We start from the raw sequence: 23,525 nt of genomic DNA on the forward strand, positions 1-23,525 counted from the left end.
GCCAAGCCAGCAGAGCTATGCTACCTAAAGCCCAACATCTTATTTTCCCCGAAGGCTTTTCATCTTCGTTTGTCAGCAAACCAGAACCTCTAACCTGACAGAGCAACGTCTTTGATGGTTAATTTTGCTTGTAGTGTTTGCTGTCATGATTGGAAGAAAATATGTGAGTTCTGAAGTTAAAAGGAGGAAAGTTTCAAGTGGGAAAAGATGTGGACGATACTGCGTTCTCTCTATTAATTAAAATCCATGCAACATATCACCACATTTCATTTAACTAAGAATCTAAATGTAGAAAAACAGGTTTGTTAAAAACAGAAATCACCTTGGACTGGTGTGTTCACACTTGACTTGATACTAGAAGCCTGGATTGCAGTGACGGGGATCATTTTTGTTGACAACAGCTGGAGAGACAACAGTTATATTATAATTAGGATCAGCATCCAGTTGGATTATAATAGGGGCTTTCTTGGAGAAATGGCACAGTGTCAAATTTATAGTCACTAGCTAAATGAGTCTCTTGTATCCTTGACAAAAGGACAAAAACTGTTCCAAATGAAAACACAAACAGAGAATCCTGGTTGTTGTATTTCCTGGGTATTACTCAGGGTCCTATTTATCACACAGCAACACTTGCTGCTTTGAAGAAACATTATCCTGCAAGGTTTACACTTTTCAATTTGCCTCCGTGCTCTGCATTCTGCATGTATTTCCACAGAGAAGCCCACACAGCAGCTTGACTCGAAATCTCTTCTGCTGCAAGATTCACTTCGAAGCATCCATCATCCTTCTTCTGGATAATCACTGGACAAATGCATCTGCGAAACTTCTATCGCAGTATATAGGTGCATCAACAGTACTGAATCACTGTGAAGGAATAGCATCCCTGACAGATTAGACACTTTCCAAGTATCTAAGATCCACGGATGTGCATTTCTGGAAACCCGGCACCAGGGAGACATATCTGAGATGAGAATGTGGGCAAAAGCTTGTCTTAGCCCTGCTGTGGTTCCCGAATCAGTAGAGCATCTATGTGGGATAAGCGTGATCTTGAGAATGCCTTCTATTCAAGTAGCATCAGAAAACTTGTATTGGCGAGTTGCCAGATGCCTGGCTTTGCACTCACTACATTAAACACTTTTCCCTTTCTGACCCAAGAGCAATTTATCCCAAAGCTGAGACTGATGTGAAATAGATTAGACAGAGGTCATGTGCTGATGAATACGAGGTTACCTGCCAATGTATCTTTTTTTGTCAACTTTAATAATGAAATCACTTCTTTCGTACGAATTTATTGGTATATATATTTTCCTTTATTATAGTTGACATAGATTCATATATAAATTGTGTAGTGATCAGCTTAGAACTATTAATATGTCTACTCACTTATATCTTGAATATTGTACAACAATTTGTATTCAGTTTTGCATGCATAGAAATGAGAATTCACTTAAGCAAATACAGAAAGCTTCTAGAAATATATGCAGAATTTGAGAAATTCAGAGATAGAAAGTATAACGTGTGTTCTGATTCAAGTCTTTGTGACCTTTCCCCCAAATTGTATTTTTTTTTCAGCAGACTTGTCCATAACTCTGCCAAAGAAAAAATGGTTGTCTTGGTTGAATAGCTGAACCATGGAGCTGTTGAGTTCTTTTCCCTCACGCACAAGTACTGTGATGGGAAGCCTCTCACAGTGAAAGGACACCACATGACAATAGACAGAGAAGCAGAAGTCATGGGCAGTAGTTTGGGGGAAAAAAAGAAAACAAACTGCCAAGGACACATTCTCCCTTTCTTCTCTGGGCGGAATGGTCTGCATGGTTTGTTTCCCTAAATGAATAGTTTTAAATACGCTTCATTTTAGAAAGAAATATGAACGAGGGTTTTCTTCCTCACAGTAGTCACATCAGAAATTAGTGTGCCAGAGGAAAATAAGCAGAGTTCAGTGGTGAGAAGTTTGTCCTAACATGTATTTTGAATCATGACCTCACATCAGAATTGACTGCAAAGATTTAACTGTATACTTAAACTATGACTGTCTATATCATATCATTATGGTTGGATCTTAGGGGACCACTTTTAGAAGGTAGTAAATTTGCATAGAGGCATGGCTATTACTCTCAGGCTTAGGATGTGGTAATTTCTGGGTTATCTACAAATATTGTTTGCTTAACCCTCTGAACTATGCTAGTTATATGATATATATATATACATATACATATTTATATGTATGTATTTATGTATAGGTATACATTTAGGGGTGTATACATGCATACATAAATATGTATATGTTTATATTATATATTGTATAGGAATATAATGTATATATTATATATAATTAATCTGATACTGTGTCAAATTAAATGACTTGCCTGAAGATATGTGCATGTGTTAGCCATTTTGTATGCAAAAGCTTCTGTGGCACCGCTTAACCCAACCCCATAGACGTTCAAAAATATTCGAGGGTTTTTTTTTCTCTGTGAAGACATTCCTTAATTTGCACCAATGCAGAATGCAATGTCAGTGTTTGAAGAAAAATCTTTGACCACTTCCTCTGTTTCCCCATGTTTTAGTAGCGACTGGGCTCAATAAAACAGTATCATAGTGACCATTAAACATGAGTAACTTTTCTTGCTAGTGGATTACTTCACACTGGAAAGAAAAATCGCTTGCTATAAACTAAATACCAAAGCAAAGGAAAACTCTCCAGTGTTTCTTCGTGCAGAGCTTCATACTAGGCTTCATTTTGATTTCTGTCAATCCTTTAAATCAGTCTTGGAGTCGTTTTTTCTCTCCACTTTATTTCTTCAACTTTTTGGGGTTAATTTTATAGACTCCAGAAATAGTTACTGTAATCTTCCTTAAAAATGTCTGTACTCTTACAAAATATTCGACAGGTATTTTACAAAAACATAATTCAATTCCCTCACTCCTAGAGGTAAGGTTCTATGGGTTTGGGGAACGTATGTTACCTCTTTGGGCAGTGAGAACCGGATGTCCCCTCAGGAAGATGGATGAAGATGGCAGAGCCAAATGACCAAGCTCTCCCATAAGCCATATAGGAATCAAATGCAGCTTGCCTGGAAGGAGCCTGATGGCCTGGTCACTGTGCAAACGCCTAGCTACAGAGGGAAACCCTGTCTCAAAACAAACAACTATGCCAGGTTACTTGCTACTGCCATTTGCACATTAAGAACACAATCTAAGATGAAACACGGCCAAGCTGTGATTTCCAAGCTCTCCCTGAACCATCAGATTACCATCTTAGCTCACAGGTACAAATAAAGAAACTGAAAAGCGAGTCCACTTTATGTCGTCCTGACCCAGTGGTCTTAATTGGACGACTGCTGTAACCTCATTACTGGTCTGTTCTCCTAATCAGTCTCCTTGCCTCCAAGTTATTCTGGCAGCACTGAGAGCAGAACTGGCTCATCAGGAATTGACCTGGACCTAAAAGTCAATTTTTCTGACACAGTGCATATAACACACATATTCCCTTATTCAAATGCTTCATATAATTTCATCCTCACTTGCATCTCTAACCCTGTGTTTGATATCAGACTTTTCAGGTCATCTCATCTAAAATTATTTTGACACTCAAGCTCCCTATTGTCCCCTCACGTAGAATACTTCCTCCAGTTGTTCCCAAGTTAAACTATATTCAAATAATTGTCAGTATTTGTCTTCTATGTGTTCAGCTTCCCCCAGCAACATAGATATGTCATTTGAGAAACTGAGTCTTATTACACACACACACACACACACACACACACACACACTGAAATGCACTGTTCCCAATTTATCAATTTATACTGGAGTGCTTTATAGAAGTGAAATTCGAGACATGTTGTTGCTCTGTAGTTTTTAAAACTGATAAGACATCATTCTAAAGATAAATTTCTATTATATAACTATCAACCACTCAACAAACGTCATTACGTTTTTTTTTTCTGAACAGTGACTGCAATTGAAAGCATCTCAGAAACATTTTGATTGATAAGACCTTTCAAAGACTCAATCCTATTTCAATCACAACAAAATTAGACTACTCAGAGGCACAATGTATCTCCTTCAGGATTAAAACCCTCTTCCCCCATACACTGGGAGCAGTAGTAATTGACTATTTAAGACTGGTAACCCCTGACATCGGTTTGTAGTTGTCCTTGGGCTAAACACAGCAGCCAGAGCCTAGGCTAAAGTTCCATTCTCTGGGGCCATCTTACTGCCCTCCTTTTCAGATTTGCAGATATAGTGTCTGTTCCCATTCCTCCATGAGCGCTCCAGGTCTCAAACCCTGCCTTGTACCCTCAGGTGATCCACTGCAGCCATTGCCATGGTTCCATGACATCATGTGTACTTCTACTTTGTCCTGTTTCCATCCCTTACTGTCAGAGGTTAATGATGGACACCCTGCAGTAAAAATTACACAAGTATTCTTTTATTAACATATTTGCTGTGAGTGATCTGTAACATTAGCATTTTCAATAACTCACCAGGTAATTCCAATCTATGCTTTTATTTAGTCAAGTTATAAGCATGTTACATAGCTACTCTGTGAATGGCTTTTAATAGACGAAGGGCACTAACATTAGGCCTGTACTCATCTCTAATTCCAATCACATCAGACTCCCCTTGGTCTCCAAGTTTCAGAAGACATATGGCTGTCCCATGTCTTCTGTGCCTTTCCTTGTGCTTGGATTCTTTCTTGGGATTTCTTCTATGCACACGTCTATGCCAAACTTGACATTTCATTTGTATTTAGTTTCACAGGAATCTATCTTGAAAACCAGTCCATGGCCATTCTGTTCATGCTAGGCCCAAAGAGGGACACATGCTTGCTGGCCCTGCATTCATGTGAACTGCTGAGTCAGCTTATCTATCACCTTCTCTTTTGTTCTACCACAGAACTCTCTGCTTCTTTAGTACCAGGATTTTTCATTAGCATATATCCTGCCATACAGGAAAGTATGTGTGTAGTTGTTATAAAACACAGAGGATTAATGTTGAGAGGGTTTTCGTTCTGTTATCCACATGTCTAATTACCTGAGCTCGCTGATTAATTGGTGGTTCCGATCTTATTTTAGATTCTGAGACTGTGTGATAGAATAAAATATTCCTTTGATATTTATGTGCTGCCTTTTACAGCAGATAACTTTTCAAGGTACATTCTGTTGTACTTTAAAAAAACTCAAGTGCTACATGCTGTATTATATTATTAACCTTTTGTTTCATATTTCTTTGATATGGTTACTTTGCACATTCCTTAAGCTCGCACTAGTCTATTAGGCATCCTTAAGATGAAAACTACAAAGGCATCTTAAATAATAGAGACTAAAAATGCTATCTTAATCCACTATTTCAGTCTGGCAGTACTGTATCTTATAAAATTCTTGCTGTTCAAGTTCGAACAAAGCAGTTTGCCTCCATATTTAGGGAGTTTTTTTTTCCTATGGCTTCTTGTGTGATATGCCTGACAAAATTTAGCACCTGGCAAAGATTATGTGGTTTTTTTCTTACTATTTTCACTCGTTTATTCTGTCTCTCTTTCTCTTTAAAATTAGGTACATCTGTCACTAATGTAACGGCCACTGATGCTGACGATCCAGTTTATGGAAACAGTGCAAAGTTGGTTTACAGTATCTTGGAGGGACAGCCGTATTTTTCCATTGAGCCTGAAACAGGTTTGTGGCTTAAATTTTAAATTCTATTTAACGTGTTTTGCTTCAGGGCAACACTTATTAGGAACTGGTTTATGAAATGTTCTGGCTAAATATTCCACTCACTCTACCAATAATGTTTGACTGCACTCGGTGAGGTACATGGTTAGCCCGCAATTATTGACGCTGATTAAAATGAATTATAAAACTGGGGTTGGCTATCTCCCTTAAAACAGATGGTCCAATACCATTTTTCATCTAGGCATCAAAGAAGAAAATGTGCTTACATCAGGCAAGTCGAATGTCATATTTAAGTACAGATTCAGTAGTTTATCAGCTCTGTGTTAAGTGACAAGTCATTTTCTAGGTTTCAGTTTGCCCATCTATGAAGTGGGTATAAGCACAGCCTTTGTGTTATTAGTGACACAATGACCATTTAATATCCTGGGATGTCTCCATCATTACATCTACCACTGGACTCCTTTTTGATATCATAGCATTTGATCTTTTATAAAGACATTTTATGGATCCCATCAAACTTAACTAATACCAACAGGTTTAACTGGATACATATTATAAAAATACCTTTCTCAGAAAACAAAGAAACAAATAAGTATGCACATATACATTAATGTTTTAAATAAAGAAGACAATATAGAAAAGATCTCATTGAACAATACATTTCATAAATGAAAACATCTATTCTTAAATTCTTTAATAGAGCCTAAGATTAGATTTATTCTGAAAGTCTGTATTAAGTCATGGGGTTTTATTACAGCATACATAACATTATTATATTTTATTGATGTCAATGTTGTTATTAAGAGCAGTTGTTAATAAAAAAATACTTTCTACTGCATGTATTTTTCTTTTCTACCCTGTGGTTCCTGTCTTCACTTTACCATTCAGAATCATTCAGCCTACCTGTGTTATTTTTTCTTTGGTTCATAAATTTTTACCGCTATTGAGAGAAATGCCATGAGTTGCCATTATGCCAGTCATTAATCAAATTAAAAATTAAATTTTTCTTTGTGCTTTTCAAAATAAATTCAAAGAGCAAAACATGAATTTAAAAGAAGTACATTTATACATAAATAGGTCACAGCTACAGTAGTAAACATAAATTTGGAAACAGGAAAGCACTTGTAAAGTGCATTAAATTGGTATGTTATGGTTAGATGATTTTCTCCAGGGAAGAAGAAAGTCTTTCATAAAGTTTGTCCTCTTTCAATCTTTAGATAATACTGGATAAAATAGAATAAAGTATCATTTAAAGAGAAAGGGAATCTATACATTCTCTTTAACCCTACAACTCTGTCAAATTCTAGTGGTAGATTTGAGAAAAGCTAAGACTCACACATGTGTCTCCATTTTCATACCCATTTAAAACTGTTAGATTTCTGTGATTTCTTCTCTGCATCTTTCACTCTACCTGCCTTTTCATTTTATACCTCCCATACACCATCGTTCCTTCCTTCTTTCCTTCATTCTTTTCTTCCTCCATTCCTTCCTTCCTTTCTTCCTTCTCTTCTTTTCTCCCTTCCTTTCCTTGTTTTACAAGACCTCACATAGCCCAAGCTTCTTGATAAGACCTTAACATTTAGATGCCGGCCTTGACCTTCTAATCTTCTTGCACTCAGTTCTCTAGTATTAGAATTATAGGTGTAAACTACCACTATACCCATCTACATTGAAGTTCACTTGTGATAAGTGACAGCTTGGTTACAAGGGCTTCTATAAGAAAGAAATACCTTGGTTGTAAACTTAAGTTGGATAGTTTCCTGTCTTGGTTTTTAGATCTGTTCACTTGAGCATTTTTGTAGATCATTTCCAGTTTAATAAAGATATGAAGGCAAGAATTCCTATTGAGTATATATAGTATATATAGTTATACACTTACTGAATTAAACATGGAAAGATTATACATACATACATATGTATATATACATATATATGTGTATATGTGTGTATGTGTGTGTGTGTGCCTAATTAAATGCTCTCAATTTCAGTCATTATTTTATTTTTAGCTAGTATTATCAGGATCCATATCACATCCATTTAAGCTTTTTTGTTTATAGTTTGACCAATATAAAATTGTCTGATATGTAATTTAATAAGTTAATTCTGGTCTTACTTTAGACAATTCTTAGCAAAAAAGAAAAAAAGATACTCAAACAATTCACACAGTAGTTGCTAAGTAAATATTGAGTAGCTAAGGGCAACCTTTTTATCTACAGAAGTGATAATGAAATTTAAAATAGACCACATTCAATGATCAACTAAGAATAAATGAAAACTATATGCATAAAATAGGAAATTAACTATAAAGCTTATTGATTAGGGAGTCGATAATACACAGCCATTCTTCAGACAACAAGAACTGCTATTACAAACATTATATCACTTAGGGTGTATATGGCCTGAAGAGGTGGCTTCTGAGTGAAATTTATACATCACCCTGTAAATTTATGCATTATTACACTTGAGTGTGTTCAACTTAAAAGAAAGGTGTTGGTTTTCCCATGGAATCTAATTCTTATCGTTTCAGCAAAACTTTTTTTTTCTCCTTAAAAAAAAAAAACTGGTTAAAGACATTGAGAGAAGAGCAGAAAGTTTATATAGAAATAGAAAAATAAACACTGTAGAAAACCTGTATGGTGGGAGGGAGAACACCCTTACAGAAGAAAGGGGAGGGGGATAGGATAGTGGTCTTATGGACAGAAAACTGGGAATTGCATAACATTTGAATTTTAAATAAAAATATCCAATAAAAAATAAAATAAAATGATAAAAAAGAAAATGTGTAGTTCTACTTTTAGCAGTCTTTAGAAAGGTTCTCAATGTTTTTAGAACCAACAGAATGAATATGTGCACTAAACTGAAATGTATTAGATTGGCCTAAAGGAAACAGAACAGGTATCATTTACCAATAGCTGCTGTCCTACTGTGCAGCCTGAGGAGGTGTAACTCCTCAGACTAAAATACCATGCACTTAAGAGCCCTATCTGGTTTTGAGAGCCCAGAGGATTACAAGGGAGCTATAGACCTCTGATCTGTATTAAATGAAAATAGTTTCAGATGCAAAGGAAATGACAGCAGCTGGAGTGGCAGTAGCAAGTTGACAGCAGTGTTGATGAACTTGCCTACACAAAAATGAATCCAAACAAGTGGGGTAAAAGTTTTTCTTTCTCCAACTTCCATTTATTTGGGCTGCTACTTAGAAGTGCTGCCCACATCTGGAGAGCTTCCCAACTCAAATAAACTTTTTAAGAACAATTCCTCACTTGTATGACCAGGACTTTCTGTATAAGTTAAAGCCAGAGCCAGACAAGTTGAAATCCAAAGGGAACCCTCACAAAAATACCTTTAGTAGTGGCAAGATGTGGATCACTTGGACACTCTGAGAAAAAGATAATGAAATGGAGTTAGGAATAAATACTGATTAATGGGGTTTATGACTCGAAGATCAAACTAGTCAGGAAGCCAGATTGGAACAAAATGCTTCAGGTCAGATTCCCATAAAAAAGAAAAAAAGAGAAAGTAAGAAAAGACTAGCTGTGACAGTTCTGGCTCCATTTTGGGTGAATCCATAGGGATCCATAAAGTATCTAAGTCATCTCATACTGCACACGAATGTCTATTCTCTTGCATATACCCTATATTGAACTATGGACATTTGTGTCTCTAGACCATTCTTACTACAACTGAAGAGCAAAGTCCTGCCTTATGAAACCAGTGAGTGTAATGCTAAACGTAGTACCATGCAGGGTCAGCAAATGTTGCGTAATTAGTAGCTCTCCTGCATCAAAAGCATCAAGAATGTTCCCAAACTTTCACCCAGATTTAAAATTCTAGAAACTGTAAAGAAATGTTCAGGAATGAGCAGAGACTCCTTATACATCTGATGGCATTTGTCATACTTAGCTTTAGTTGTCACCTTGACACATCTAGGAAGAGGAAACTTCAGTTGAAGAATTACCTCCATCCAATGCCCTGTAGGCCTGTCTTCAGGGGCGTTTGTTGACTGCTGATTGACACAGGAGGGCTAAGCCAACTGTGAGTAGTAGCATCCCTAGACAGGTGGACTTTGGCTGTAAAAGAAAGGTAGGTAAACATGAGTCTGCAAGCAAGTCAATAAGCAGAATCCATCCTTGTTTTCTGACTTCAGGTTCATGCCTTGAAATTCTGCCCTGACTTTCTTTCACGATTGATTATGATCTGGGAATTGTAAAACGAAATAAACCCTTTCCTCTCCAATTTTTTATGGTTCAATATTTTATCACAACAGAAAATCCAACTCGAACAGCACTCTCAATAAATGTCTCTGTACTTATTTGGTTTGTCGATTTCAGAAAGTGACACAGCACAATTCAATCATAAAATGTTATCAGTTTTTACAGGGACCTGGCCATGCCAGCAAGGATCAGACCTGCAGGTAAAGTGATCAATAATTTGACAGAGAACCGTTCACTCAACAGGCTGTGCAGTACGGCTATGTTAAGGATCTTTATGAAATGTAGACTGCTGCTTGAGAACTGTCAACAAATTCTTGGCATGAGCACACTTTCAATATCTTAAAAAATTCCAAAGCATAAGAGGCAGAAAACAACCTTTATATCATCTTGTCCTCACAGTAAAGATAAGAGCAGAACATCTGATGTTGGAACAGATGAATCCTGCTTTCCTATGCTTATTATATTCTCATACAATGGAATTATGTTCTGTTGTTATAGTGGGTGATCTGCATCAGAAGGGCACTTCCCTTATTCCAGGTATCAAGATCACCAAGAGACACAAAATTTGTTCTTTAATTCCTTTTGTGAGCTTGAATAAAAAAGAATCAGTAATTATTGTATCCATTAACTTTTCTTCATATTTTAAATATTTAAAATATGAAAAATGTTAAATATTTAAATTTAAATATTTCTCGTATACAAAGGATCAAGATTAAGACAAATGAGGACTTTGTGCTGTATTAGTACATGTATCTGTCAGCCTAGAACATTGCACCGAAGCATAATTCTTTAACTAGAGAGAGAGAGAGAGAGAGAGAGAGAGAGAGAGAGAGAGAGAGTTACCATGGAAAGAGGAATAGGATCATCAAAATTACAGAAATCGGAGGATACAGATTTCGAACTCACACATAATTTATTTTCTTTATTCTTTCAGAAGTGAACACTTAATTTCAATCATATTTTCTTTGATATTCATTTAGAGTTACTAACATTCTTGTCATTTCCAAATCTATATATTCAATTTGTAGGTGATTTAATTTCGATTATTACTGTTCTAAAAACAGTAAAAATCCTAAACTCACAGAAGATGTTGCTCAAATTCACTTAAAGAACAGAAAATTTAGAGTCAAGAGAAAGAAAGGAATAATTATTAGGCGATCTCCCTCTTCCTGAAGTCACTGTGATACTTAGTGTCAGGCCTTCTAGAAATACAAGGCACTCAAGAAGTTAGACTCCAGAGAATCAAATAACCATATTAAAAATGGAACATAACTATGACAAATACAGAGGTGAATGCTCACAGCTAACCATTGAACTGAGAACGAGTCCCAGTTATGGACTTAGAGAAAAAACTGAAGGAGCTTAAGGAGTTTGCACCCCATAAGAACAATAATCCCAACCAACCAGAGCTCCCAAGGACTAAACCCCCATCTAAAGAGTACACATGGACACACCCTTGGATCCAGCTGCATATGGAGCAGAGGATGGCCTTATTGGGCACCCAAGGCAGGAGAAGCCCCTGGTTCTACCAAGGATAGACCCCACAGTGTAGGGGAGTGTCAGAGAAAGGAGGCGGGTAAGGGTGGGTGGTTAGGTGGGGGAAAGAGGATAATATTTGAAATGAAAATTTTAAAAGTCCAATAAAAAAGAAATGAAAAATAAAACAAACAAAACCAAGGAATTCTCAACTGAAGAATATCAAATGGCCGAGAAGCACCTAAAGAAATGTTCAACATTCCATGTCATACCCACCAGAATGACTAAGATCAAAAATTCAGGTGACAAGAGATGCTGGTGATGATATGAAGAGGAACACTCATCCATTGTTGGTGGGATTGCAAGCTAGTACAACCACTCTGCCAATCAGTCTCAGGTTCCTCGGAAAATCGGACATAATGCTACTTGAGGACCCAGCTATATCACTTCTGGGCATATACCCAAAAGTTGCTCCAAAATATAACAAGGACACATGCTCTACCGTGTTCATAGCAGTCTTATTGATAATAGCCAGAATCTGGAAAGAACCCAGATACTCTTCAACAGAGAAATGGATACAGAAAATGTGGTACATCTGCACAATGGAATACTACCCAGCTAGTAAAAACAGTGACTTCATGAAATTCATAGGCAAATGGATAGAACTAAGAAATATCATCCTGATGAGGTAACCCAATCACAGAAAAACAATCATGGTACGCACTCACTGATAAATGGATATTAGCCCAAAAGCTCGGAATACTCAAGATACAATAGGTTCTTGACTTACTGATGCTCAAGAAATTAGAAGACCAAAGAATGAAATGGATGTTTCAATCCTCCTTAGAATGGGGAATAAAATATTCACAGGAGGAAATACACAGACAATGTGTACAGCAGAGACTGAGGGAAAGGTCATCCAGAGACAACCCCACCTGGGGATTCATCCCATATACTGTCACGAAACCCAGACAATATTTTGCATGCCAAGAAGTGCATGCTGACAGGAGCCATATATAGCTGTCTCCTGAGATGCTCTGCCAGAACCTGAGAAATACAGAGTCAGATGCTCTCAACCAACCACTGGACTGAAATGGACATCCCAATGAATGAGTTAGAAAAAGGACTGAAGGAGCTGAATTGGTTGAAAACCCTTCAATAACAACCAACCAGACCGCCCCCTCCCAGAGCTCCCAGAGACTAAACCAGAAACAAAAATGTATACATGGAGGGACCCATGGCTACAGCCACATATGTAGCAGAGGATGGCCTTGTTGGGCATCAATGAGAGGAGAGGCCCTTGGCCCTGTGAAGGCTCAAAGCCCCAGTGCAGTTGAATGCCAGAGTGGGGAGATGGAAGGAAGTGGGTGGTTGGTTGGGGGAACTCTCTCATAGAGGCATGGAGAGGGGGAAAGGAATAAGTAAATTCCAGAGGGGAAACCCAGAAAGGGGTTAACAATTAAAAAATATAAGAAAATATCCAATTTAAAAAAAACACTTTTTTTTCATATTCTAGATCGGACTGAACTTTATTTATCTTTAGGGGGCTGATGGACAGGAAACCAGGAAAGGGAATAACATTTGTAATGTAAATAAGTAATACCCAATTTAAGAAAAATGGAAAAAATAGTTTTTTCTCAGATCATATATCCTGATTGTGGTTTCCCCTGCCTCCACTCTTCGCTGTTCCTCTCCTTCTCCTCTCACCCAAATCAACTTCCTCTTCGCTTGCACTTTAAAAAACGCTGCAGATAGAAATGCTACTGTCTTCACCTTGCACATGATGGGATTTCATGAAGAAGGAGTTAAAAAGCTCCCCAGCCTTTAGATAAAGATTATTCTGTCTAATTATAATAAGAGAGAAAAGAAAACAAACATATGCAAAGCCATTCCTTAATATAACACTTACTGCATTTTTGACATGGTGCTGCCTGTGCCACTCACCTCATCAAACACATATTCATTGTTTTGAGAACTTTGTTTTGAGAAAGACGTTATCATTTGAGCATCTCCACCACCACCACCAGTACCAACAACAACAACAACAAAGATATGGGGCTTAATAGAATTTCTTGCTCAACATTCTGAAACCATATCAAAAGAGAAATGGTGTGAATTTGAACCTCAGATTTGAATTCTCTGAAGCCACCACATGTACATCTATACATGTGGTATATTTTACATTAGTGCAGGTCATTGGTTTTAGAGAAACCTACTAAACTTGAAAATAGGTCCCGGTTTCCTTTATAAGTAGGCATAGGGCCGAGACAATGTCGTGTTGAACAAGAAGTGAGTGAAAGCAATTGTAAAATGCACCATCATTTTTGTGAATAGCTTTTATTATGAAACTTCAAAAGGCTCAAAATAGCTTATTTGTAGTCTAAAAATATTGCCTTTTTTTTCTTCTCTCTCTTCTCCACCCCCAATACCATATGTTTGCTTATAACATTTTGGGCACAGCCAGAGAGAAAAGCAGGATTTCCTTCAGTAGCTCTAATTTGAAGCCAGCAGTGAGAAAACAGTTGCAGTACATCCTAAGCGACTGAAGACAGGACGGGTAAATGAAATGCTGGACGAGTAAATAGTAAATGCCTAATTATCTGGGGGAACTGGGGTGAAGTTTCAGAGCAGTCCAAGCTTTGCTCCAAGCAAGCTAGAGTATGAAAAATGGCCTGCTTAAAAATAAACCAACTTAATTCATTGACCCTTTTTTTTCTTCTTCTTGAAACTAAGACCATCTTTCTTCATTGGATACAAATAAGATTTGTCTCAGTGGAACCTGTAAAATGGACCGGAGTTAAAAAACAAAATACTCCTGGGGGGGGGGGGGTAGGGAGCATGTAATGAATGGTTCCTTTTTAGAAAAATCAAGATAATAATGGAGTCCTCATGGAATGCTGGAACAGAATTGAGTCAGTTTAATGCCTTCAGAGTCAAAGTGATAAATTACAAACATACGGGGCACAGGGTCTCTTTTTAATCAGGACTTCATAGGTTAACACAACTACAGACAGGATCAGCTTCGTTTGTGTCGTTGAAAAGGAATATTCAGAGATTTTCAAGCAGGCCAAACTTGTAGGACTATGCATAAAAGTCTAGACATGACTCCTTAATTCACATTAATTGGTATTTACTCTTCCTCCACAAGCTAAATATGCTCTAGGCACTCAGGTTGAGGAATTGTGCCTAACCAATACAGATTACACATTAAAATTTGTATAATTAGAAGATATTAAATTAGAACATATCTTATCTAGAAGACTACACAACACAATGCACATGCTTGAACACACACACACAAACATAGGAAACAAGTAATAGGGTTCATTGTATATCAAGAGAGTGGTTTGCTATCTATGTATAAAATAATCATAGTGTGAGAAAGAGTTCTAAAACCTTGATGACAGTGTAACAGGTAGAAGATTTGGGCTTAGAAGAACTGCTAATAAGGTCTTGCCCAAATTCCAAGTCAGTTGGTATTGCATTGTGAGGCAGGCCTGAATCTCAGAGTTTATGAGGGATACTAAGTGAGAATAGCAATCCCACAAGTACACCTCTTGGAAAGATAATCTCAAGTAATTTATATATAGTTAATGATGACTAGAGGAAATCATGTCATTTGTGGATCAAATGTTCTACAGTTACTACCAAAGACATCTATGAGTAAGTAAAGTAAGAAAAAATCTAAACATGGATAGGACAGAGGGAAAAAAAGAAGGAAAGAAAAGGAAGAAGACCTAGGGCATCCTAAATTGATTTCCTCTCAGATAGCTTTAGGCTGGATCAGGTTGACAGTTATATCTACATCTAGAATCTCAAAAGTTTGTGATATGTTCTATGTGTTGCTATTCTTGATAAATATAATTGTCTGATTATTTGGGAACTGCAGCTATGATATGGTTAATTGCACTCCAACAAACCAAAGATACTCATATAGATTGTGTAAGATTAGATCAGGTAACGGGAACTTTTACACATGACTGATGATTCTCTCATCCAGAAGCCATGAAGTATTATTCACAAGAATGAAATCTTGAGCTCTGTGCATACCAAACTAGAAAACAAATTGTGGTGATCATAAGTAGTAGACACCAATGCCTGCTTTATTTCACTTTTGCAACTTTCTTGGAAACTTTAAAATGGCTGATGATACCCTTGGTCTATATGAAAGATCAATAAAAGCTCTAATAAATTTTTGGAATGGTTTAGGGAAATAAAAAGAAAGTTTGAGTTTCCTATCATTTTCTCTTTAGTTTCAAACTACAAAAAATCAGGAAATTGTGTGGAAGGATTAAGAGGAGGCTAAGAATCTAGGACCAAGTTGTGGAGAAAAAAAAAGTAGGTGCTCTAAAGATGTCAATAATCACATTTCAATCATTGTTTTCCTATCAAATATGCAATGTTTTTCTCCTCCACTGTCGGAAACATTGTTGTGTGGGATATAGACTGAAACAGCTTCTGGAGCTCACAGACCTTTAGAGATGTCATCCCAAACGATGAGGCTTTTACTAGATATTTTCTGTATAGTGTCCAAATGTTATAGGAAAGTAATAAAGTGATAAATAGCAATTTGTTGCTGTTATTATTGTCTGTAGGATGGACTTAGCTTTGTGAAGAGCAATTTTTAAAAAAATTAACAGAACACCTTTGAGCAACACAGTCTAAAGTATTTAGTTGTATTTAGAAACTGGTGATTTAGGAATCTGTTCTTTTGGAGAATTCCAAGCTGGGGCTACTTCAAAAAAAAATGGTGGCTATCAACAAAATCACTCCTTCCTTCTTCTAATTACTATCAAACTTTGTAGTTCAGTAGAACATTCTGGGTATAATAACTGCAAATTATTCCCCTCACAGACATGCAATTGTGAACTTATACAGAAATAATGAGATTTTTCTACTTCAAGCTCTGTGTGATATGTCTAAGTATGTATGTATGTGTATGCATGTATGTGTGTATGTATGTATGTATGTATGTATGTATGTATGTATGTATGTATGTATGTATCCTGTGGACTTAGAAGCCATATGATGAAATTAGATACCCTCCTCAACTGGTCCATCTTTCATTTATTTTTGACAAAATAAAATCACTGTATTTCAGCAAGGCCTGCCAGACAGAAAGTCATAGTGAGTGCCTCAATGCCACCAGCTCTGCTCTAAGTCCTATGGTTACAGGCATATGCAGCCACATCCTGCATTTGCAGCATAGCTGTTTAATGGGACCTGAACTCCTTTCATCATGCTTTTACTGAAAACACTGACCCATTCCATAGCTCCCTATCTCAAATTGTTCAATAAGTAGAAGGAAAAGTTATTTTTCTAATCACTATGTACATGATGTCATGTTGAGAATTTGTGGTTAATATTTAATTCAACATTCAGAAGGATAAATATGATTCCTTTATTAAGAACTTTCAGTATATATGAACATGAGAACCAGAAATTTGGAACTCAATGAACTTGAAATTATGATCTTTAAAAGGTTAATGAGAGTTGTAGTGTTTGGCAAACACACACACACACACACACACACACACACACACACCACACACACACCACACACACACCACACACCACACACACACACACACACACACACACACCCCACACACACACACACACCACACACACACACACACCACACACACACCACACACCACACACACACACACACACACACACACACACACACAATTTAAGGCATGTCTGTAATTGGTGATAAGTATATGTATGCGGGGGTAAATAGATATGTATGCATATACAAAATATAAATTTGGAGAAAGTCTTTCAAAGATTTTTGTATGATTGATCACCAGTGGAACTTCCCTTTCCACCCTATTAATTTTAATATTACTTCAGTGGTATGGTCTACTTTAGCGGACACCATTGTCCTAACACCTATGAAACCCGTGAAGAAGAAACAGAGATATCTTAATTGAAATGAACACAGTTTTGTGGGGCTATATTAAACAAGAAAATGGAAGGCAAGTTTTGTTTTCCTGCTTTCATTCTCAACAGAGTATAAATTAACTGTTCCAGACACAAATAGGAATAATGGAAAGCAATGTGTGCCAGACCTTGGGCAGTAACAATAGATAAAGTTCTTGGTAATTGTAAAGGCTGCAGTGACTCTTGGCTGGTCCTCAGATCCTGTTCTGCCAAATGGGGTCAAGGAAATAAGTGGCCTCATAAACTTTTCACAATCAAGTTCTCTCCCTCTCTTTAGAATTCACACAGACTATTTGAATTCAGATGTGACTGAGTACAAAAAATTAACACCTTTAGCAATCAAATTTTGCTAGGTTTAAAATTCTGCAAGTTCAAGAATCTTAAAACTGTAATAGTCTGACTCAAGGGCTATTAATAATAGGCACTGAAAATATTTACAAATTCTGTACAGCTCAGTGTTGAGTTATTATTCAAGAGTTAAAAGGGCATGACTCTCTCCTCTTTCTTCTTCTGTCTCCTCATTCTACACAACTGTAACAATTAAGTATTTTTTTTATTATTATTAACTTGAGTATTTCTTATATACATTTCGAGTGTTATTCCCTTTCCTGGTTTCCGGGCAAACATCCCCCTCCCCCTCCCCTTCATTATGGGTGTTCCCCTCCCAACCCTCCCCCCATTGCCGCCCTCCCCCCATAGACTAGTTCACTGGGGGGTTCAGTCTTAGCAGGACCCAGGGCTTCCCCTTCCACTGGAGCTCTTACTAGGATATTCATTGCTACCTATGGGGTCAGAGTCCAGGGTCAGTCCATGTATAGTCTTTAGGTAGTGGCTTAGTCCCTGGAAGCTCTGGTTGCTTGACATTGTTGTACTTTTGGGGTCTCGAGCCCCTTCAAGCTCTTCCAGTTCTTTCTCTGATTCCTTCAATAGGGGACCTATTCTCAGTTCAGTGGTTTGCTGCTGGCATTCGCCTCTGTATTTGCTGTATTCTGGCTGTGTCTCTCAGGAGCGATCTACATCCGGCTCCTGTCGTCTGCACTTCTTTGCTTCATCCATCTTGTCTAATTGGGTGGCTGTATATGTATGGGCCACATGTGGGGCAGGCTCTGAATGGGTGTTCCTTCAGTCTCTGTTTTAATCTTTGCCTCTCCCTTCCCTGCCAAGGGTATTCTTTTTCCTCATTTAAAGAAGGAGTGAAGCATTCACATTTTGATCATCCGTCTTGAGTTTCGTTTGTTCTAGGGATCTAGGGTAATTCAAGCATTTGGGCTAATAGCCACTTATCAATGAGTGCATACCATGTATGTCTTTCTGTGATTGGGTTAGCTCACTCAGGATGATATTTTCCAGTTCCAACCATTTGCCTACGAATTTCATAAACTCGTTGTTTTTGATAGCTGAGTAATATTCCATTGTGTAGATGTACCACATTTTCTGTATCCATTCCTCTGTTGAAGGGCATCTGGGTTCTTTCCATTTTCTGGCTATTATAAATAAGGCTGCGATGAACATAGTGGAGCACGTGTCTCTTTTATATGTTGAGGCATCTTTTGGGTATATGCCCAAGAGAGGTATAGCTGGATCCTCAGGCAGTTCAATGTCCAGTTTTCTAAGGAACCTCCAGACTGATTTCCAGAATGGTTTTACCAGTCTGCAATACCACCAACAATGGAGGAGTGTTCCTCTTTCTCCACATCCTCGCCAGCATCTGCTGTCACCTGAGTTTTTGATCTTAGCCAATCGCACTGGTGTGAGGTGAAATCTCAGGGTTGTTTTGATTTGCATTTCCCTTATGACTAAAGATGTTGAACCTTTCTTTAAGTGTTTCTCAGCCATTCGGCATTCCTCAGCTGTGAATTCTTTGTTTAGCTCTGAACCCCATTTTTTAATAGGGTTATTTGTTTCCCTGCGGTCTAACTTCTTGAGTTCTTTGTATATTTTGGATATAAGGCCTCTATCTGTTGTAGGATTGGTAAAGATCTTTTCCCAATCTGTTGGTTGCCATTTTGTCCTAACCACAGTGTCCTTTGCCTTACAGGAGCTTTGCAGTTTTATGAGATCCCATTTGTCGAATCTTGATCTTAGAGCATAAGCCATTGGTGTTTTGTTCAGGAAATTTTTTCCAGTGCCCATGTGTTCCAGATGCTTCCCTAGTTTTTCTTCTATTAGTTTGAGTGTGTCTGGTTTGATGTGGAGGTCCTTGATCCACTTGGACTTAAGCTTTGTACAGGGTGATAAGCATGGATCGATCTGCATTCTTCTACATGTTGCCCTCCAGTTGAACCAGCACCATTTGCTGAAAATGCTATCTTTTTTCCATTGGATGGTTTTGGCTCCTTTGTCAAAAATCAAGTGACCATAGGTGTGTGGGTTCATTTCTGGGTCTTCAATTCTATTCCATTGGTCTATCTGTCTGTCTCTGTACCAATACCATGCAGTTTTTATCACTATTGCTCTGTAATACTGCTTGAGTTCAGGGATAGTGATTCCCCCTGAGGTCCTTTTATTGTTGAGGATAGCTTTAGCTATCCTGGGTTTTTTGTTATTCCAGATGAATTTGCAAATTGTTCTGTCTAACTCTTTGAAGAATTGGATTGGTATTTTGATGGGGATTGCATTGAATCTGTAGATTGCTTTTGGTAAAATGGCCATTTTTACTATATTAATCCTGCCAATCCATGAGCATGGGAGATCTTTCCATCTTCTGAGGTCTTCTTCAATTTCTTTCCTCAGTGTCTTGAAGTTCTTATTGTACAGATCTTTTACTTGCTTGGTTAAAGTCACACCGAGGTACTTTATATTATTTGGGTCTATTATGAAGGGTGTCGTTTCCCTAATTTCTTTCTCGGCTTGTTTCTCTTTTGTATAGATGAAGGCAACTGATTTATTTGAGTTAATTTTATACCCAGCCACTTTGTTGAAGTTGTTTATCAGCTTTAGTAGTTCTCTGGTGGAACTTTTGGGATCACTTAAATATACTATCATGTCATCTGCAAATAGTGATATTTTGACCTCTTCTTTTCTGAACTGTTTCCCTTTGATCTCCTTTTGTTGTCTGATTGCTCTGGCTACAACTTCAAGAACTATATTGAATAAGTAGGGAGAGAGTGGGCAGGCTTGTCTAGTTCCTGATTTTAGTGAGATTGCTTCAAGTTTCTCTCCATTTAGTTTAATGTTAGCAACTGGTTTGCTGTATATGGCTTTTACTATGTTTAGGTATGGGTCTTGAATTCCTATTCTTTCCAGGACTTTTATCATGAAGGGGTGTTGAATTTTGTCAAATGCTTTCTCAGCATCTAATGAAATGATCATGTGGTTCTGTTCTTTCAGTTTGTTTATATAATGGATAACGTTGATGGTTTTCCGTATATTAAACCATCCCTGCATGCCTGGGATGAAGCCTACTTGATCATGGTGGATGATTGTTTTGATGTGCTCTTGAATTCGGTTTGCCAGAATTTTATTGAGTATTTTTGCGTCAATATTCATAAGGGAAATTGGTCTGAAGTTCTCTTTCTTTGTTGTGTCTTTGTGTGGTTTAGGTATAAGAGTAATTGTGGCTTCGTAGAAGGACTTCGGTAGTGCTCCATCTGTTTCAATTTTGTGGAATAGTTTGGATAATATTGGTATGAGGTCTTCTATGAAGGTTTGATAGAATTCTGCACTAAACCCGTCTGGACCTGGGCTCTTTTTGTTTGGGAGACCTTTAATGACTGCTTCTATTTCCTTAGGAGTTATAGGGTTGTTTAACTGGTTTATCTGTTCCTGATTTAACTTCGATACTTGGTATCTGTCTAGGAAATTGTCCATTTCCTGAAGATTTTCAAATTTTGTTGAATATAGGTTTTTATAGTAAGATCTGATGATTTTTTGAATTTCCTCTGAATCTGTAGTTATGTCTCCCTTTTCATTTCTGATTTTGTTAATTTGGACGCACTCTCTGTGTCCTCTCGTTAGTCTGGCTAAGGGTTTATCTATCTTGTTGATTTTCTCAAAGAACCAACTTTTGGTTCTGTTGATTCTTTCTATGGTCCTTTTTGTTTCTACTTGGTTGATTTCCGCTCTGAGTTTGATTATTTCCTGCCTTCTACTCCTCCTGGGCGTATTTGCTTCTTTTTGTTCTAGAGCTTTTAGGTGTGCTGTCAAGCTGCTGACATATGCTCTTTCTTGTTTCTTTCTGCAGGCACTCAGCGCTATGAGTTTTCCTCTTAGCACAGCTTTCATTGTGTCCCATAAGTTTGAGTATGTTGTATCTTCATTTTCATTAAATTCTAAAAAGTTTTTAATTTCTTTCTTTATTTCTTCCTTGACCAGGTTATCATTGAGTAGAGCATTGTTCAATTTCCACGTATATGTGGGCATTCTTCCCTTATTGTTATTGAAGACCAGTTTTAGGCCGTGGTGGTCCGATAGCACGCATGGGATTATTTCTATCTTTCTGTACCTGTTGAGGCCCGTTTTTTGACCAATTATATGGTCAATTTTGGAGAAAGTACCATGAGGAGCTGAGAAGAAGGTATATCCTTTTGCTTTAGGATAGAATGTTCTATAAATATCCGTTAAGTCCATTTGGCTCATGACTTCTCTTAGTCTGTCGACATCACTGTTTAATTTCTGTTTCCATGATCTCTCCATTGATGAGAGTGGTGTGTTGAAATCTCCCACTATTATTGTGTGAGGTGCAATGTGTGCTTTGAGCTTTAGTAAGGTTTCTTTTACGTATGTAGGTGCCCTTGTATTTGGGGCATAGATATTTAGGATTGAGAGTTCATCTTGGTGGATTTTTCCTTTGATGAATATGAAGTGTCCTTCCTTATCTTTTTTGATGACTTTTAGTTGGAAATTGATTTTATTTGATATTAGAATGGCTACTCCAGCTTGCTTCTTCTGACCATTTGCTTGGAAAGTTGTTTTCCAGCCTTTCACTCTGAGGTAGTGTCTGTCTTTGTCTCTGAGGTGTGTTTCCTGTAGGCAGCAAAATGCAGGGTCCTCGTTGCGTATCCAGTTTGTTAATCTATGTCTTTTTATTGGGGAGTTGAGGCCATTGATATTGAGAGATATTAAGGAATAGTGATTATTGTTTCCCTTTATATTCATACTTGGATGTGAGGTTATGTTTGTGTGCTTTCATTCTCTTTGTTTTGTTGCCAAGACGATTAGTTTCTTGCTTCTTCTAGGGTATAGCTTGCCTCCTTATGTTGGGCTTTACCATTTATTATCCTTTGTAGTGCTGGATTTGTAGAAAGATATTGTGTAAATTTGGTTTTGTCATGGAATATCTTGGTTTCTCCATCAATGTTAATTGAGAGTTTTGCTGGATACAGTAACCTGGGCTGGCATTTGTGTTCTCTTAGGGTCTGTATGACATCAGTCCAGGATCTTCTGGCCTTCATAGTTTCTGGCGAGAAGTCTGGTGTGATTCTGATAGGTCTCCCTTTATATGTTACTTGACCTTTTTCCCTTACTGCTTTTAATATTCTTTCTTTATTTTGTGCGTTTGGTGTTTTGACAATTATGTGATGGGAGGTGTTTCTTTTCTGGTCCAATCTATTTGGAGTTCTGTAGGCTTCTTGTATGTCTATGGGTATCTCTTTTTTTAGGTTAGGGAAGTTTTCTTCTATGATTTTGTTGAAGATATTTACTGGTCCTTTGAGCTGGGAGTCTTCACTCTCTTCTATACCTATTATCCTTAGGTTTGATCTTCTCATTGAGTCCTGGATTTCCTGTATGTTTTGGACCAGTAGCTTTTTCCTCTTTACATTATCTTTGACAGTTGAGTCAATGATTTCTATGGAATCTTCTGCTCCTGAGATTCTCTCTTCCATCTCTTGTATTCTATTGGTGAAGCTTGTATCTACAGCTCCTTGTCTCTTCTTTTGGTTTTCTATATCCAGGGTTGTTTCCATGTGTTCTTTCTTGATTGCTTCTATTTCCATTTTTAATTCCTTCAACTGTTTGATTGTGTTTTCCTTGAATTCTTTCAGGGATTTTTGCGATTCCTCTCTGTAGGCTTCTACTTGTTTATTAATGTTTTTTTTTTTTGTTTCCCTAAGTGTGTTCATGTCTTTCTTGAAGTCCTCCAGCATCATGATCAAATATGATTTTGAAACTAGATCTTGCTTTTCTGGTGTGTTTGGATATTCCATGTTTGTTTTGGTGGGAGAATTGGGCTCCGATGATGGCATGTAGTCTTGGCTTCTGTTGCTTGGGT

At 37.5% G+C, this 23,525-nt stretch overlaps 1 protein-coding gene across 8 annotated transcripts in view; it reads left to right on the forward strand.

Moving 5' to 3' along the window:
- Nucleotides 1-23,525, forward strand: part of Cdh8 (cadherin 8) — a 407,399-nt gene that overhangs the window by 193,548 nt on the left and 190,326 nt on the right. For all 8 annotated transcript variants that reach the window (XM_017601380.3, XM_017601378.3, XM_017601377.3 and 5 more), the window contains one exon: nucleotides 5,559-5,678. In XM_017601380.3, the coding sequence (XP_017456869.1) occupies nucleotides 5,559-5,678 (120 nt within the window). The remainder of the gene's footprint in view (nucleotides 1-5,558; nucleotides 5,679-23,525) is intronic.

This window comes from Rattus norvegicus, chromosome 19 (assembly GCF_036323735.1).
Source record: "Rattus norvegicus strain BN/NHsdMcwi chromosome 19, GRCr8, whole genome shotgun sequence".
Taxonomy (NCBI): Eukaryota; Metazoa; Chordata; class Mammalia; order Rodentia; family Muridae; genus Rattus; species Rattus norvegicus.